Source organism: Astatotilapia calliptera, chromosome 5, assembly GCF_900246225.1.
Source record: "Astatotilapia calliptera chromosome 5, fAstCal1.2, whole genome shotgun sequence".
Lineage (NCBI taxonomy): Eukaryota > Metazoa > Chordata > Actinopteri > Cichliformes > Cichlidae > Astatotilapia > Astatotilapia calliptera.
Window position 1 is genome coordinate 22,977,811 of NC_039306.1, and position 16,825 is coordinate 22,994,635.

Below are 16,825 nucleotides of genomic sequence, written 5' to 3' on the forward strand. Positions count from 1 at the left end.
TTTGTGCCATTTACCTTTGAAAGAGCAAGGATGGCATACGATCATACAAAATATGACTGAGAAATAAGAAGAGGAGCTAACAAAATATTAATTATGAAGTTAAGTGTTTTGGTTTTACATTTAGAGTAAATGTGCTGATGCTAGAATTTTTATATAAACTTCACAAATACAGAAAACGGTGTGAGATGAAGTAACACACTACTTAGTCATTTATGATTAAAGACATCCTCATTAATGTGAGTGGAATGTTTTTGTTTTTCTTTGTTTTTTGGACACTTTAATATTTACAGGTTAAGCATTGATCTGAATACCAGTTACTATTAATTACTATTAACATTAATTATTATTAACATTGAAGGGAGAAACCCAATTTGATAAACTGTAAATAGAAAATTTTGCATTAATATTTGAGACATTACCCATAACAGCAGGTGTTTTATATCTGAGATGGTAAAAAAAAAAAAATATTACCATGTATATTCTTAGTGTTTCCAAAAAGCTGCACAAGTCTACTTTTAATCCCTCTGTCATAAAAGGCTGATGGGTTATTATCATCACCGCCTGGCAGGCGGCGTGGACACCCACATTTGTGGACATGATAACTGGTAAACGAGGCAACGTTAGGATTTTTAAATTGCTACTGTAGATGCAATAACTGAAAATTACAATTTTGGTTAATTGAAATAAAAATAGATACTGACCAATATTGTACACACAAATTATACAGAAATGTCCTTATATTTAGTGTTTGACACAACACTTCAAAAAGTGTTGTACAAACAATAATAAAATCCTTCCAAAGTGGAATAATTATAAAGAGTTAAATTATTGCTGAAACGAATAAATGGCTAAACTCAAAACAAAAGCTAATTAGAAGAAACGAAAGTGTAATAGTTATACACGATAGTAAATTAATTTTGATATCATTTAGATTTAAGATTAAGATTATTTATTTGTAATTTTAAAAAAATGCAACAAAATCACGTTTGGTGACTGTCAACGGACGACGTGGGATAAAATTAGATTTTAAAAAAGACAAGTAGACAAGTATAAAAAATTGCAATAAAAGAGCAATATGCAACAACAGGAGCATATAAAAACATTTTCTTGACTGTTATGGCAGCAGACCGCATCAGGACATCGGGACTTATTTTGTGCAAAAATATCGACAAGTCGATGAACATCATTTACAGATATATTGGGTAAATGCCCAAGACATCTACAGAAATGTAAATCGCCAATGCAAAGATTCCAACACTACGCATTCGCCTATGTATCATATCAGTCCTACCAGTTATTGTGTAATGGGCTGGGGGTCTGCACTATTGTCTGTTTTACATTTGTAAACATTTACATTTAAAAACAATATTTTTACATTGTTTAAGTCATTTTGGAATTGCACTGACTAAAATTAATAATTTAAAAACCTTTTCTGACTTCATGAAGACGTCTGACTTGTTCTCGACATTCGAATGGATGCTTTTATTTTGGAAGGAGAACTGGATTCGGCTTACAAAAGAGATTTCAACTTCCGGAAAGAATTGTGTTTCTCGTCGGTAAATAATTCACCTTCCTGGTTTGAAGGCTACCCTGCCAGGTAACTTTTCTGCTTTAAATGAACTTGTCTGCTTTAAATGAACTTGTCATAAAGAATCTTGGGACAGTAAAGCTTCTAAATAATACTTCAGACTGATGAATTCGTAAATACTTTTATTATTAAGTTAATTCTCTGAAAATTGTCCCCTCCTCAGCGACAGCTCGGCGCTAGCATAAAGGAAACGTTAGCAACCTGATATTATAGCACCTCAGACCAGCTCATTATAAGCGTTGTCGGAGAAGGTTACAATTAATGCTTTACTCTTTAAAAAGTGTAAGAAAGCGTACTGATACTGAGAATTTGTATCAAATCCTCTGTATTTTGGTGTTGTTTACATTTTGTTGTCCCTGTTTCGTCTGACGCTGTGCTAACGTTAATCAACATCCGTCTGGGAGCCTGGGCTAAACAGTAAAATGGTTAAATGTGTTATGTATGCAGTCAGTATTAGGGTTACATAAATCGTTATCCTGTCTGAAATAAGAATTGCCGTCGTGCTGTACTTGTCCGGAGACGTACAGCTAAACAAGTTTAGCTACTTCTTTTGTTTCCTTGTTGTTATTTTTTTGGTCAGTAACACAGGGGTTTCATGCGAAGCTCACATTAATGTCCTTTGTTTTCTTAGAAGTACTAGACGTATTAATTTCTTCGTGAGTGCTAATTATTGAGCTGTTGAAGCCCTATGAAATGACAAGTAGATGGGTTTATGGCATAGATGAGTTATTGAGAACCTCTTAAGAGGTTTCATTTAGAGTGAAAGTAGGAAATCAGCAGCATTTATCTGTAATAAAGTGATTTTTTTCTAACCAGTTTTGTTAAGCGGGGCTCATTTCCTGAAGCACAGGACATTTTGTTTATCAGAAGTGCAGAAATAACCGTTAAACTTTAATCAAAAAACAAGGCATCACAGACAGATTGCGTTCATTGTTCACTTTGTTTTTCTACAAAGGCTTATTCTCAGTTAGGCATAAACCTGAAGCAAGGCAATGCAGACTATTTATACTAAATGTTTTATAGTAATATAATATAGCAGCTTACTAATAGTGACACAGTAACATGGAAAGAGAAACTTCACTTACAAATGAGGTCAATTGAAGCAAATTGGACTGATGGCTTTATTTTACTGCAGGCACAAAAAAAAGAAAAGTGTTTAACATCAGCGTCAGCGTTCATAGGATATACCCTTCATTTGATAAATGTAAACTTAACATGTTACATTCAAATCCTGCTTATTTAAATATGTAGGTTAAAGTCAGTCACCTCTTTTCTCCTTACTGGCAGGCTCTGCTTTTGTGTTCTCAGTTACTTAAAGCTGATCCCCTTTCAGACCAGGTTTTAGGTGACATCCCTGGTCTAGAGCTCCATATTAGTTGACATACTTGTCAGGTTCTAAATACAAAACACAACATATCCTGATTTTCTTTGTTTAGTTCTTTTAAATATTCCGAATTCAAGTCGTGGACAAAGCAGTTCATTTTTATTTCTTCCGGTTGTGCTCTGGGTGCTTCGAAATGAGTCTTTTATCCTGTACAACAGAGATATCAGCCAATAATACTGTTGGCCTCTTGCCTCCACAGTTATCATCTCATAATTAATTCTAGCTCATTTGCATTGTGAGGCATTTTTGTCTGTAGATAACGTAATATCAGTCTTATCATAGATATTCGTTATTTAATTGTGGTTGTTTTTACTTTTCTTTTATTAGTTTATTATTTTTGTTGCAGTCTTTAGTTGTGTAGTTTTAATCACTGAGTGTTTCGAGGACTGAAGAGAACTGGAGTCAGACTACATGAAGGTGTTGACATACTTAGATTGTAAAGCTGATTGCAATTCTGGTGCCCCCCAGGAGGAAATTCAAGTATACCATCTGAAGCAGAATACATCGACTGTGAGTGGATCATCAGGCAGTCTCCCTATGTCAGGCCGAAACGGGTCTGCCAGTGATGCAGACTGCCGGATCTCTGAGGACTGCCAGGTCCCAGATGTTGAGCTGATGGAGCTGGGGCCATTGCTGGAAGAGGGAGGGGCGCGGCAGGGAGTATCCAAAAGTGTCCATTCTGAGGTAGGACTGTTTCAGAATAAGCAACAAAGAAAGAAGCTGTTATTTCTCTGTAACTTCAGTAGTGTCATAACCTCTTTAAAGGGAGCCGCAATGCTTGCTGATGAGGAAGAGGAGGATGATGAGGTGGGTGAGGTTCTGACCTTACCGCTACAGGCTCACCATGCTATGGAGAAGATGGAGGAGTTTGTACATAAGGTAAAACAAAAAAACCAAAATTGTCTTTTAATGCTTAAACAGAACTCGTTGAGGGAAAAAGACTAATGAATTGGCTTATTAAGAATATGTCAGTGTTCTTAATAAATCACAAGAAACTGTGTTCATTAAGTAAGTAGTCCACACAAGAGCAATGATGAGCACTTCTTTTTTTGTACTGAAAAATGTCTTTCATATCTAGGTCACAGTTCTGTAACAACACATTTACAGAGTTTTTTTTTTATTTTTTTTTTATAATATTGGTCTGTTTAATTTTGCCTTCAAACTCTCAGACATGTTTCCATATTTGGTTTTTGTTTTTTTGTTTTTAATTCATACACAATCTTTAACATGCTGAATATAACTCCTGTATTGTTTTTCATTTTTCTGTGTGTTTTATTTGAAGACCCTCACACTAAACTCAGAATTTATGCCTCTCTGAGCAAAAGTTATTCTTGTTTCTCAGGTCTGGGAGGGGCGCTGGAGAGTAATCCCTTTTCATGTCCTGCCAGAGTGGCTGAAGGACAATGATTACCTCCTGCACGGACATCGACCACCCATGCCATCCTTCCGGGCCTGTTTCGGAAGCATCTTCAGAATTCACACTGAAACAGGAAACATCTGGACTCACCTGTTAGGTGAGCGTTACAAACTGATTAGCAGCAGATAAAAATTTTCGTTATGGTCAAAAATATTTTCATCTGAGTCATTCTGCATATTTCCCGCCTGTTTTGTCGTTCTCAGGGCTGATCTTATTCCTATGTCTGGGCACATTAACCATGCTGCGGCCCAACATGTATTTTATGGCCCCACTGCAAGAGAAGGTTGTGTTTGGGATGTTCTTCCTGGGTGCTGTGCTTTGCCTCAGCTTCTCCTGGCTTTTTCATACGGTCTACTGCCACTCTGAGAAAGTGTCTCGCACATTCTCCAAGTAAGGCCTCACACTGTCAAATGGTGCTTTGCACATCATGAACGATTAATTTCTGTCAGACTAAATAAAATTTCATTTGTTTATGGAGGCTGTTAAAGTTCAGTCGCATCTTCAAATCACACATGCAACTCGTACTTGTCGCCTTGAGTGTTGTGTAATATTGATTAAATATTTATAACGCTATGCTAAATCCTCTATAGTTTTTGTTTAATCATCAAGTGACTTTAGTATTTATTTTAAAACATGTTTCTGTTTGGATGTTTAACTGATATATATATACACACACACACACACACACACACACACACACACACATATATATTACTGTAAGAACAGGGGGAGCTAGTTATTTGATGCCAACCCTTTTTGTCCATGTTCCAAGGGTCATTTAACAAGAACCTGACCCCAGAGTTTGTCAGTGCTTTTATTGATCTGTGGTTAAAGATGCAGAGTATTTATTATGGCAGACTTGAAGCATCACTATACTTAATATACCCACAGCTCATGTTTACATGGCAGTTATCATATTTCAACAATATGTTTTGAATAGACCTGGAAACAAAGTTCTGTTGTTTTCCTTTTTCAGAAACATGAAAAAGTTTTTAGTTTTTGCTTCTTCTAGATTATGGGTGTTGCAGCTTAAGGCCTGGGGCCCAGAATCAGCCTGCAAAAGACCCCAATCTAGCCCACCTGATGGCTTTGAAAAATGTGAAGCACAGAATGCATTTTAGACTTTTAACTGTATTTTCACAGGTTTTACATCCTTTCCTACTGATAAAGACCTCCACTATATCCATTCATACTACACCAAAGTAACTAAGTAATAGATAAACAATTAAATGACAGAAAGTTCCTGTTTTTTCACTGTCTACTAACAAAATGTATGATTTTGTTTGAGGGTTTGTTTGGGGATTTTTTGTTTTTTGTTTTTTTACATTGGGTTCACCGTAAAAGGAAAAAAAGAGGACATTCTCTCAGTTAACAAAAATTATCTGTTTTATTATTGCAGGACAGTCTGCACAGTGAGCTAACAGAACTTTTTCTGTAATTTTACAGATTTATTTGTTACAATTTAAGACCAAAGCAGCATTTCGTTCTCATCTAGAAAAACTTAGAGGCATTTCTGAACTTGCACTTTTTTTTAATATTAAAATATTTCAAAACTTTCTAAACCGACAGAAAGAGGAGTGAAACTGGTGCGTTCCACTTAAGATCAAAGTGGGCTGTATGTGGTCGGCAGTGTAAAATGAGTTTGATATTTCTGTTGTAGGTCTTCTATACAAACACTCATTTTCTCTCCTCAGGCTTGACTACTCGGGGATCGCCCTCCTAATCATGGGCTCCTTCGTGCCCTGGCTGTACTACTCATTCTATTGTTCCCCTCAGCCTCGCCTTATCTACCTCACCATTGTATGTATCCTCGGCATTGCCGCCATCATTGTCGCCCAGTGGGACCGATTCTCTACACCTCGGCACAGACCTACAAGAGCAGGTGGGCGCCAGTAAAAGAACATACACACTGTTTACACTTGCAGCAGTTTGTTTTGGTTGCAGTTTTATCACACCTCCATTTATTCCTCTTCTGAGCAGTGGGGATATTTTCAGGAAACTAATAACACGTAACTGCAATCCATGTTTCTAGGCGTCTTCATGGGTCTCGGACTAAGTGGCATTGTTCCCACCATGCACTTCACCATTGAGGAGGGCTTTGTTAAGGCAACCACAGTCGGCCAGATGGGTTGGTTCTACCTGATGGGGGCCATGTATATCACTGGCGCTGGTCTGTACGCAGCCAGGATCCCTGAACGCTTTTTCCCTGGCAAGTGCGACATCTGGGTAAGTTTTTCCTCCCTCAAACATGCACGCAGTCAGTAGTGGTCTGAGCAAGTTCAAAGCTCAGTATTTACAGTCTATTGTAGGTTTAGAAGGGAGTGAGTGACTAAAGGAACAGTTATACTCAGCAGTAGCCTCTGGATGTATCTTTGGTAGTTTGTTTAAATACCAAGCAAATGATAATAAATGCTGCTAATATGCACATCTTTCTTTCTGTCAGTTCCATTCTCATCAGATTTTTCATGTTCTGGTCGTGGCAGCAGCGTTCATCCATTTCTATGGCGTTTCCAACCTGCAGGAGTTCCGATACGGCCTCGAGGGAGGATGCACAGATGACTCTCTGCTCTGAGAGGCTTGACTGTGACTTAAACTTTTCTCTATAGCCCCCTCTTTCTCTCTCTCACACACACACACAAACACAAAATGCTGCTGGAATTCAAAACAGTCACTTATTCCTCCTTCTATACTTCTGATGTTTTTTAACATCTTGTTTGGGTTTTTTGTGATCTTTCTGCTTTGGCTCCTTTTTGCTTCAATAAAGTAGCATTAACTAGCCAATGTACCATGGTGGAAACAGGCGCTACTTGTTAATAAAATTGTTATTAAGCTTAAAATCTGCATTTTCAGCTAAGATAAAGGTGGGATTTTAGCCCAAAAAAAGTCATGTATTCCTGAAACTGCAGCTTACTAGTACCCCAGCCACTTTGTCATTTATCACCAATTTGTGCTGTAGAAGAAGGCACATACTGTAAACCATTCCTTTCCTATTTTCCATGGAAGCTAGTAGATGAATGTGCTGTCCAGCAAGAGTTTGGTGTAGAGCAACTGAAGACAGCTTAGCTGGTTGGGAGCATCTAGTTTTCGGCATGGTTGTCAGCACTTGTTTTTTGTTTTTGTTTGTCTGTTTTGGTGTGTGTACCGGCACATATTCATTTATCTGTTACATAAGCCCACTCAGCAATAAACCACAAGTTTATCTGAAAGCCCGGTCAAAGCTTAAGTGTTACGTTCTTGTGTGGTTTTAGGGTGACTTTGAACCATATGCCTGGAGGAGGAAAACTGCCTCTTGGCTAACTCCAGCTCATCCACAGCTCATTTGTTCATGTGGAGACTCCCTGCTCAGCAAACGGATAAATAATTTTTGAATAAAGCTTAGAGCTTAGGCCCCATAAATAAGAGCTACGCACAGTAAGTGTCTGAATAACACATGGATTAAAGCTAATCAGATCCACACAGGGTTGGATGTTTCTTTTCTGCTTCTGTTGCGTCGTTTAAATCAAGAAAAATCCCAAATGGATCATTTTCAAATCATTTAATGGCACAGAAAAGCCCTAAGAGTTTGTAGCTGCTGTATAAAAATAAATCAGCTTAGTTCAGGTTAAACTAAGATGCTTGAAACATTGAGGTGACAAGAACTACCCAGTCATTATTTATCAGTCACCCAGCACTTCATGGATTAATTTCTAGAGTTAGTTCCTGGGCTACGCACAATGTACAGATATGGATTGGTTCAATTGCGTTTTTGTCAGAGGTTTTTCTTTTGTGCTAGATCTCAAATGAAATGAGAGGTATAAATATCAAATACACCTTAGCGTACATTATTAAATTAAAAAACTTAGAATCCATATGAGGAAACATGCTCTGTATAAAGTTTTAGTATTCCTGTGCCTTAGGCCAATGGAAATGTTTTTAAATAAAATGGCCTATCTTAAGAGTCAAGGGAGTATCAAGGATTTCCAGATGTTGATTTTTCTTGTTTTTCCTTGCTATATATATATATATATATATATATATATATATATATATATATATATATAAAAATAACAATTTTTGTTTTTCTTCTTCTCCCAATCGAATCATTACTGGATTTGCATTACACTTACACTTCCATTGATAGGTTGTATGAACTTCAATTTAAGACTCCTTTTTCTAGATGAACTTATTCAAGCTTTATTACAAAGACTAAAACAATGTGTATTCTTGACTTTGTGTAATGTCCTGTGTAGAAAGTGATAAATCATACATTTCACAGAAATGTAAACCTAAATATTTATTAATGGTAATCTTGGAAAATTATTGTAATAAATTCTTTTCCACACGTGAAAATGTGGTGTCCAGTTTTCTCCAGTGTACATTTTAAAGGTTCAGGGACTACAAGCAGCTGATTACATTAACATACATTCAGCAGGTTCAGCATCAGTCACAGGAATGTATGACTTGAAAATTCAAATGACACATCACCAGTTTAAAAAATGAAGACAAACGCATTCATGGTCTACTTCTTCTCAGTTATGTCGAGAATATAATCTGTACCATGTTTCAGTGCTTTCCTTTGTGGTTTGATGTTTGTTCAAACATAATTTGATTGTATCATGTCGTCAGTGGTACAAATTAAATGTAAACTGCTGTGTTAGCAAAACTGCACTCCTGAACACACTTAATATTTTTAATTCACAAATGAAGCCTCAAACTTACTGAAGGTGATAAATGTTTAGCTATAAAGTATATGCAGTTTGACATGTTTTGTTTTTTTGGGGGGGGGGGGGTGCGGGTGCGATATTGTACTACGCAGGAGCCTAAAATATTAGTTCTTTTTCTCAGGTCAGCTGCATGTCAGCAGGGATACTTAGTAGACGTAATTTGTTTACTTTATAGTACTCCTACAAATATTTTATATGTAACCCTCTTTTTTATTTTATCCATCATTTGCTAGCTATAATTATACTGCAGCACTGACTCAAAGAAAAATACACCTGTAATAACAGAATATTATTTTTGTGTTCTGATTGTATTTTTTAAACCCTGTGGCTTGACTAGTTCAGTTTCTTTTTACAATGTTAACATTTCATGACAATTTTAAACTGCATTTCAAAACACAAGTCAAAACTCCATTGGGATTCCTAAGGTAAATTTGAGAGCCAAAGGACTTTATCCTCATCTGATCTTATAAAATTTATTTCATAAGGATTGTCATTTGATTCAGCATATATAAGTGCATCTTATCCCATAGTTTTTTTTTTTAAAGTTATAGTACTAAGTACTACATAAGATCTACAAAAGTACTACATGAGATGGTAATAATGTGGTAACAAAAAGCATTCATGTTAAGGAGCAGCATGAAACTGCATGTACATCATCGTGACTTAGCTAAAAATAGGCAATATTGCAAAGAGAATTCGAATCATTTGAAGATATTGATCATTAGCTGTGATATTATACACCAGAGAAATGATTGCAGAAAGAGAAGGTGGAGGTGGTTGAAGTCAGTGTCTATTGAGGTTCAGTGTTAAGGTATTCGTAAAGTAGCTCCATCTCAGTCTGTTTGTCCTACCACAGGGCAACACACATGGTGAGAGGGATTTCAGGCAATTGAATTATTTATACAGGAAATTACCTCTGACGGCTCACTTGCAAGATCGCGGCCCACACATTGGAAACAAGGTTATTATAGTTAACTAAAATAAAAACTAAGTGAAATGATTTGGGGAACTTTTGGGGAAAACTAACTTGGGCAAGCAGATACTTGTTAATTTATTATGATAACTGATGAGGCTTTATTATAATACCTGTACTGATTTTCCTAATATTCAATACTCAAGTAGGCTCTGGTATACATATGAAGGAGTATCATTTTGAAAATAAAGTCAAAATGTGGAGATTACAGTTTTTGTTTTAAGACAAACTGCCACGGCTGTTATACCCTCTACAAAATGCCTTGTGTAGATGGGATAGTGAAATCTTACTTCGGATTCGGTTTTAGTTACAAGGAAATTGTGGCGGTAAGTATAAAGAAACTGAAGAGAGAAAGCAGAAAGCTGCATCTGGTGGCCGGATTTATAGAAAATGAAATGGCTGGCAATGGTCAGATGCAAGGATAGCCATAATCCACCCGCTTTGGACTCGATGATCACGTCCTGTATGTTGTAACACAGGACACGATAAGACAACTGATCATTTTGTTTCACTAACTCATCTACACGTTTTGTAGAGGGCATAGGAGCCGTGGCAGCTGTTTGGCTTAAAATGACAAATGGAATCTCTACAGTTCGTGTTTGTTTGTTTGCTATTTCGAGTTTAATCTCAAAATCTTGACTTTAATATTTAAAATGGACACTATTTTTTAATGTGGTCCTAATACTTCTTCGTACGGAAAGTAACCTAAACTAAGCTGATTTTGTTTGTTTGTTTGTTTGTTTGGTTGGTTGGTTGGTTAGGTAAACAGTGAAGAAAAAAACAACATAAAATAAAATCTAACTGGGAACCAAGTCACAGCTCCGTGTTTCAACACGGGAGCATTTACTGGTTGGCACACAGAGACCCAGATTGTTTGCCTAGCTTGGGCTAGCTTGCTTGTCTCATGCAGTTTTGTTCAGAGCATCTTCTGCAGCATATAGGTACGCGTTATTTGACTTAATTTAAAATGCATGTGTCTAAAACATATGTCTCTGCTCTGTAGCTTTATGTCTGTCAGTGTCAGATCCGGAGTTAGCGCACATGAAGATACAGGTCATCCCGTTGGACTGCATTAGGTTAAAATTATCTTTTTAAATGTATTTTTTAAGCTGTGGTTTAGGAATATGTGTGACCTGTATTTGGAACGTAAAGAAAAATGAATTAGGATTAGGGACTTCCGCACGGCTCGTAATTCCGGTGCACCCTTTCTGTTCGTTCCCTCCCTTTATTCTTTTTTTTTGTTTGTTTGTTTAAGATCGCACTTTAGTTAACATCATCTCCTTAACCGTTACAGTTAACGGAGATCTCTTGGACCAGCCTGGTTTTCTTGGTGGAAGTCTCCCCTGAGCCTCTTTGTGCTCGTTCGTCCGAGTAAACCTGCTCTTCTTTGGGGATCGACATGGATCAGGAATCGAAAGAAAGCACGGACCGATCCAGCCTGGTTTCTGATGACGGCAAAAACAGCAAGTCTGTGCTGTGTCAACGCTGCGGGTCCAAGGTGCTCTGCCCCGGTACGGCCGTGTTAGCGGAGAAGGAGGTATGGCGCATGCATTCAGTCTCTTTTGACATTGATCGTTTTAATATCAGTGAGTTCCTGTGTGCTTCAAAGGATAATAACGCCAAACCAAAGTGCTGCTGAAACAAACCAATCAGAGGCAGATATGCACTCACTGGTCATTTTATTAGGTACAACTTGCTAGGACCAGGTTCGACCAGTTTTTGTCTTTAGGACTGCATTAATTCTTTGTGGCAGAGATTCAACAAGGTGGAAAAATTCCTCATGAGATTTGGGTCCATATTGACATGAAAACATCACACAGTTGCTGCAGATTTGTTGGCTGCAGATCCATGATGTGACTCCTGTTCCACCACATCCCAAAGGTGCTTTTTGGGAGATCCAATGACAGTGGAGATGATTTGAGTACAGCAAATTCATTTTTATGTTTAAGAAATCAGTTTGAGTTCATTTGAGCTGTTACATTGAGTGTTATCCTGCTGTAAGCCACAATCAGAAGATCGGTAGGTGTTGTGCGTTCAGATTCTCTTCTGCATTCTTATGCTCAGTTTAAACTTCAGCAGGTTGTCTGCTGCCAGGTACATGTGATTGGTTGATTAGCTATTTGTATTAATGAGCGATTGAACAGATGTACCTAATAAAAAATGACCAATGATTGTAAACACCAAAGTCATTACGGTACTGTAGTTCTTGCTAATTTTAGACCTGTTTCCAAGCTTCCGTTTCTGTCAAAATTTTTAGAAAGGATTGTATTTGAGCAGCTACAAACCTTTCTAAATAGTCATAATATTTTTGAGAAGTTCCAGTCGGGCTTCAAAACCCACCACAGCACAGAAACTGCCCTCCTAAAAATACTTAATGATATTTTATTAATCACTGACTCAGGAGACCCAGCTGTGCTCCTGCTCCTAGACTTAACTGCAGCCTTTGATACTGTTGACCACATCATTCTGAACTCCCGTTTGGAGCAATGTGGTATCAAAGGTATCCCCTTGGAATGGTTTAGGCCGTACCTCTCCGAGAGGACTTTTTCCGTGAGCCTTGATGATTTTATTTCTTCTCCAGCTCCTTTTACTTGTGGTGTCCCGCAGGGTTCCGTATTAGGCCCAATTCTTTTTTTCAATCTACATGTTGCCCATAGGCCTAATCTTTAGGAAGCATAACATTTGCTTTCACTCATATGCCGACGACACCCAGATTTATCTTCGGTTTAATAGAAACACCTCCACGCCCATGGAATCGCTAGTCAAATGTCTTGACGAAGTTAAAACCTGGATAGCCTCAAATTTTCTTACCTTCAATGAGGATAAAACTGAGGTAATTATTTTTGGACCGAGCTGTTATTTCAATGCCCCAGATCTGGACTTATGCAACCTAACATGTGCTGTTAAAACGCATGTAAAAACCCTGGGGGTTTTCTTGGATAGCAAACTTACATTTGAGAAACAAATTAATTCAGTTGTCCAGCGGTCCTTTTTTAAATTAAGGCTCCTATCCAAAGTGAGATCTTTTTTTATCTTTTAGAAATTTGGAACGAGCAATTCATGCGTTTGTTTTATCTCAACTGGATTACTGCAATTCACTATATGTGGGTGTCAGTCAGTCCAGCTTGGCCCGGCTCCAACTTGTACAGAATGCTGCAGCTCGCCTTTTGACTCGTGTGAAGAAACACCAACATATTACTCCGGTGCTTGCTTCCCTTCATTGGCTTCCAGTGCGTTTTAGAATTAAATTCAAAATCTTACTTTTGACTTATAAAGTGCTAATTGGCCAGGCACCAGACTATTTGTCTGACCTATTGCAGCTTTATACGCCCTCTAGAGCCCTTCGATCAAGCGATCACCTGCTCCTTACCTTACATAAGTCTAGGATGGTTCATAGAGGAGATCGGGTATTTGCGGTTGTGGCACCGAAAATGTGGAATGATCTACCTCTCCACATTATAAAGGCCCCAACTGTTACTTTTTAAATCGCATCTTAAAACATATTTTTTTACTCTGACTTTCGAAACTGCATGAGAGTTACCAATTCTTTTATCTTAATTTTCCTTTAATTTTCTTACCTGTCGTTGTTGTCAATGTCATTGTTTACCTGTTACTCTGTACAGCACTTTGGTCAGCTCCCTGTTGTTATTAAACGTGCTTTATAAATAAATAAATTAATGAAATTACTGATTCTTCAGGGTGCTTTTCAGTAAATATACTGCAGGTGCTGCTACTGAATTAAGAAAGGAAACAGATGTATTCTTTAGGCCTTAGTTACTAAAGACAGACTTGGCTCTGCAGATGTGTGAGCAAAAGGCACATGGATATTTAGGATATGCTGACTCTTTGAAGAGCAGAATACAACTGCAGGTGCTGGAGGTTTTTATTAAAAAATGTTCATACTCGGCTAATTCTATGCAAAGAAAAACATCCTATTTACGCTGAAATGCAAAGTAGAAAATCAGGGATTTAACTCTGTTTCTTCAAGATGAGCTGTATTTGTGCTCAACAGATGAGAGAAACTTAAATCTGAGCTGGAGGCTGACACAAACCCCTTCATGCTTACCCTGTTTCACTCCTAATTTTGTGCTGTTTCACAAGTTTTTTTGTTTTGTTTTTTAAATCATCTGTTCCTGTGTTTTCTGCCACCAGCTGTTCCTGCCATCCATGCGGAAAAAGAGTGGCCTCAGCAGCACAGAGGCCTCAGTGGACGGTGACACACTGACTGCCCACTGGTTCGTGGATGACATGTACACTTTTGAGAATGTAGGCTTCACTAACGACGTGGGGAGGATCAAGTACCTCATCTGTGCAGACTGCGAGATTGGACCAATCGGCTGGCACTGTTTGGATGACAAGAAAAGTTTCTACATTGCTTTGGACAGGGTGAACCACGCATAGTTTGAGTGCATATGTAAGTGAGTGCACGAGAACTTGAAAATCATGTGTTGGCAGGCAGAGCATCGGTTCATGGATTTACTCCCAGAGGTGACCCCAACTTCATCCACCACACATGCTTACAGATACTGGTGTGTATGTCTTTAACGGTGACAGGACTGTGTTGTGTTCATTCTCATGTTTCATGTTGACAAGTTTCACCATCTTGTTCTAATAAAAAAGGTTTTTAGGAAATTGATGTTGAATGCAGTCTTTTGCAGCTTCCTCCTGAAAGAAAATTTGGTTTCATCCTTTATTTTAGCATATTCTTTTATAATCAGTTAAAAGATGCCAGTTGAACACTGAAACATTATGGAGCACAAAAATGCAGGTAATCACTCAGTTTATCCTATGACAGTCCTGGAAAAAGTACACTGATGATTCAGTAGCTTGTAGAAGCACCTTTAGCAGCAACAACTTTAAGGAATCTTTTTCGGTCTGACTTTGTCAGTGTCTCACATCGAGGAATTTTGTCCCAATCTTCTTTATAGTGTTAATTCAGTTCATTGTGGTTTACAGGCATTCATTCATGCACAGCTCTCACAGTTCCCATCACAGCATTTAATCAGGTTGAGTTCTGGACTGACTGGACAATCGCAATACCTTGATTCTTTTCTTTTCTTTTTCAGCCATTCTGCTGTAAATTTGCTGTTGTGCTATTGCTCATTGTCGTGTTGCCCCAGTGTCGGCCAAGCTTGAGAATACTTTGGTATACAAAGGAGTTCATGGTCGACTACAAGATGCCTGAGTCCTGTGGTTACAAATCAAGCCCAAATCATGATCCTTCCACCACCATGTCTAACAGTTGATATGAGCTACTTGTGCTGATAGGCTGTGCTTTTGTTTTCTCCAGATGTGGTGCTGGTCATTATGGTCAAATATCTCCACTTTGGTCTTGTCTGTCTAAAGGACATTGTTCACAAATTCTTATGATTTGCTCAGATGAAACTTTGCGAACCTAAGCTGTGCTGCCATGTTTTTGTAGAGAGAATAGGCTCTCACATGGAAGGCCTTTCAAACAAGCCACACTTGCTCAGGCTTTTTCTAATTGTACTATCATGAACCTTAACATTTAACATGATAACTGAGGCCTGTAATGTCTGAGATGTAGCTTTTGGAATTTTAGTTTCTCAGTCTTGACTGAATGCTCCAGAATAGCAAACTGCCAAAACTTCTGCTTTTAAATAAGTGCACACACATTTATTTGGCAGCACCTGACAAATATTTACTCTCTTAATACATCTGGAAACTGTAAGAGTGTACTTTGCTTTTCATAAGTCAACACAAAGTGCTGCAAATACATTTTTTCCATCACATGACTGCATGTAGGTTTTAGTGTATTTCACAGTTTTGGACTTCTGGTCCCAAAAACAAGTAAAACTGGAAATGCTAAGTTACTTGCCATCTGAAATTCAGTTTTGTACATTATTCATTTAAATCCACAAACGAGGTGTTAATATGTGAGCAAGTCTGCATTATCGATATGGTGTTGGAAGCATTTATTACATTTGCATCCAGTCTGATCCTCCTTGCAAAGCAAAGTTTTAAGTTGTAGATTTTATAGTTCTGAATATAATTTTGTTCAACCCAACTGTCTCCAGTTTCTCTGTAATAATTTATGTTCTGTGGTTCACGCTATGAGAGGTCTACTGTTCATCACTAAGGGTCCTGATTTTATAGCTGCCAGCACATTTTCTTTGTGATGTGGTTCCAGATGCTCACACCTAGTAAGATGAGTCCCACCATGTGAGTTTCAGGGGTGGTATTAGTTGAAATAGCTTGTGTGGTGGATGTGGGTTTGTGAAGAATGAAAAGATTTGTGTTCTGAAGACTACCGCTGTATAAATTATGTATTACTATGTCATTATGAGTTCAAAGGTACCAGAATGACGTAAAGTTCTTCACTTGCTTGGGACAGAAGGGAAGAAAATATCCAGTGCTAACAGCAGTTTTTATTAAGAGTGAGCATACATTAAAAAACACCTGCCAGTTTACCGTCCAACAGGAAGTTTAGGCGAAACAGAAAACAGGGACATTCAAATCAGCTCTATACAGTGCTGAGAAAAACAGTATTTGCCTGCTTCCTGAGTTCTTATTCTTTTTTGCGTATTTGTCACACATGTTTCAGATCATCAAACAAATTTTAATATGAGAGAAAAATAACCGAAATAAAGGCAAAGTCCAGTTTTTAAAATATTTTATTCATTAAGGGGTAAAAGCTATTCAAACATGCCTGGTCCTGTGTGGAAAAGGAACTGCCCCTCTTGTTAAATCATGAATTAACAGTTAATAACCACAATTTTTAAAAAACAGTTCATTTTCA

At 37.8% G+C, this 16,825-nt stretch overlaps 2 protein-coding genes across 3 annotated transcripts; both read left to right on the forward strand.

Moving 5' to 3' along the window:
- Positions 1-1,515: 1,515 nt before the first annotated feature.
- On the forward strand, positions 1,516-7,606 carry adipor1a (adiponectin receptor 1a). The gene is made up of 8 exons (XM_026168257.1): positions 1,516-1,597; positions 3,441-3,656; positions 3,738-3,851; positions 4,315-4,486; positions 4,593-4,779; positions 6,084-6,271; positions 6,422-6,615; positions 6,833-7,606. The coding sequence occupies exons 2-8, from the start codon at positions 3,510-3,512 to the stop codon at positions 6,959-6,961; spliced, it is 1,131 nt and encodes a 376-aa protein (XP_026024042.1). The 5' UTR covers positions 1,516-1,597; positions 3,441-3,509; the 3' UTR covers positions 6,962-7,606.
- A 3,266-nt stretch (positions 7,607-10,872) lies between these two features.
- On the forward strand, positions 10,873-14,701 carry rabif (RAB interacting factor). Of its 2 annotated transcripts, none has more exons than XM_026168278.1 (3): positions 10,873-11,006; positions 11,360-11,602; positions 14,218-14,701. In XM_026168278.1, the coding sequence occupies exons 2-3, from the start codon at positions 11,465-11,467 to the stop codon at positions 14,464-14,466; spliced, it is 387 nt and encodes a 128-aa protein (XP_026024063.1). In that variant the 5' UTR covers positions 10,873-11,006; positions 11,360-11,464; the 3' UTR covers positions 14,467-14,701. The 2 variants fall into 2 exon arrangements, with proteins under 2 accessions (XP_026024063.1, XP_026024064.1); XM_026168279.1 differs by lacking the exon at positions 10,873-11,006 and adding an exon at positions 11,050-11,141.
- The last annotated feature ends 2,124 nt before the right edge of the window (positions 14,702-16,825 follow it).

What these genes read in the sequence shown, in the direction of transcription:
- adipor1a (XM_026168257.1), top strand. Translation starts at nt 3,510, where the DNA reads ATGTCAGGCCGAAACGGGTCTGCCAGTGATGCAGACTGCCGGATCTCT. An exon ending in CCAAAAGTGTCCATTCTGAG is followed by an intron (nt 3,657 to 3,737) that starts GTAGGACTGTTT and finishes ACCTCTTTAAAG; the next exon opens with GGAGCCGCAATGCTTGCTGA. An exon ending in CATCTGGACTCACCTGTTAG is followed by an intron (nt 4,487 to 4,592) that starts GTGAGCGTTACA and finishes TGTCGTTCTCAG; the next exon opens with GGCTGATCTTATTCCTATGT.
- rabif (XM_026168278.1), top strand. Translation starts at nt 11,465, where the DNA reads ATGGATCAGGAATCGAAAGAAAGCACGGACCGATCCAGCCTGGTTTCT. An exon ending in CCGTGTTAGCGGAGAAGGAG is followed by an intron (nt 11,603 to 14,217) that starts GTATGGCGCATG and finishes TTCTGCCACCAG; the next exon opens with CTGTTCCTGCCATCCATGCG.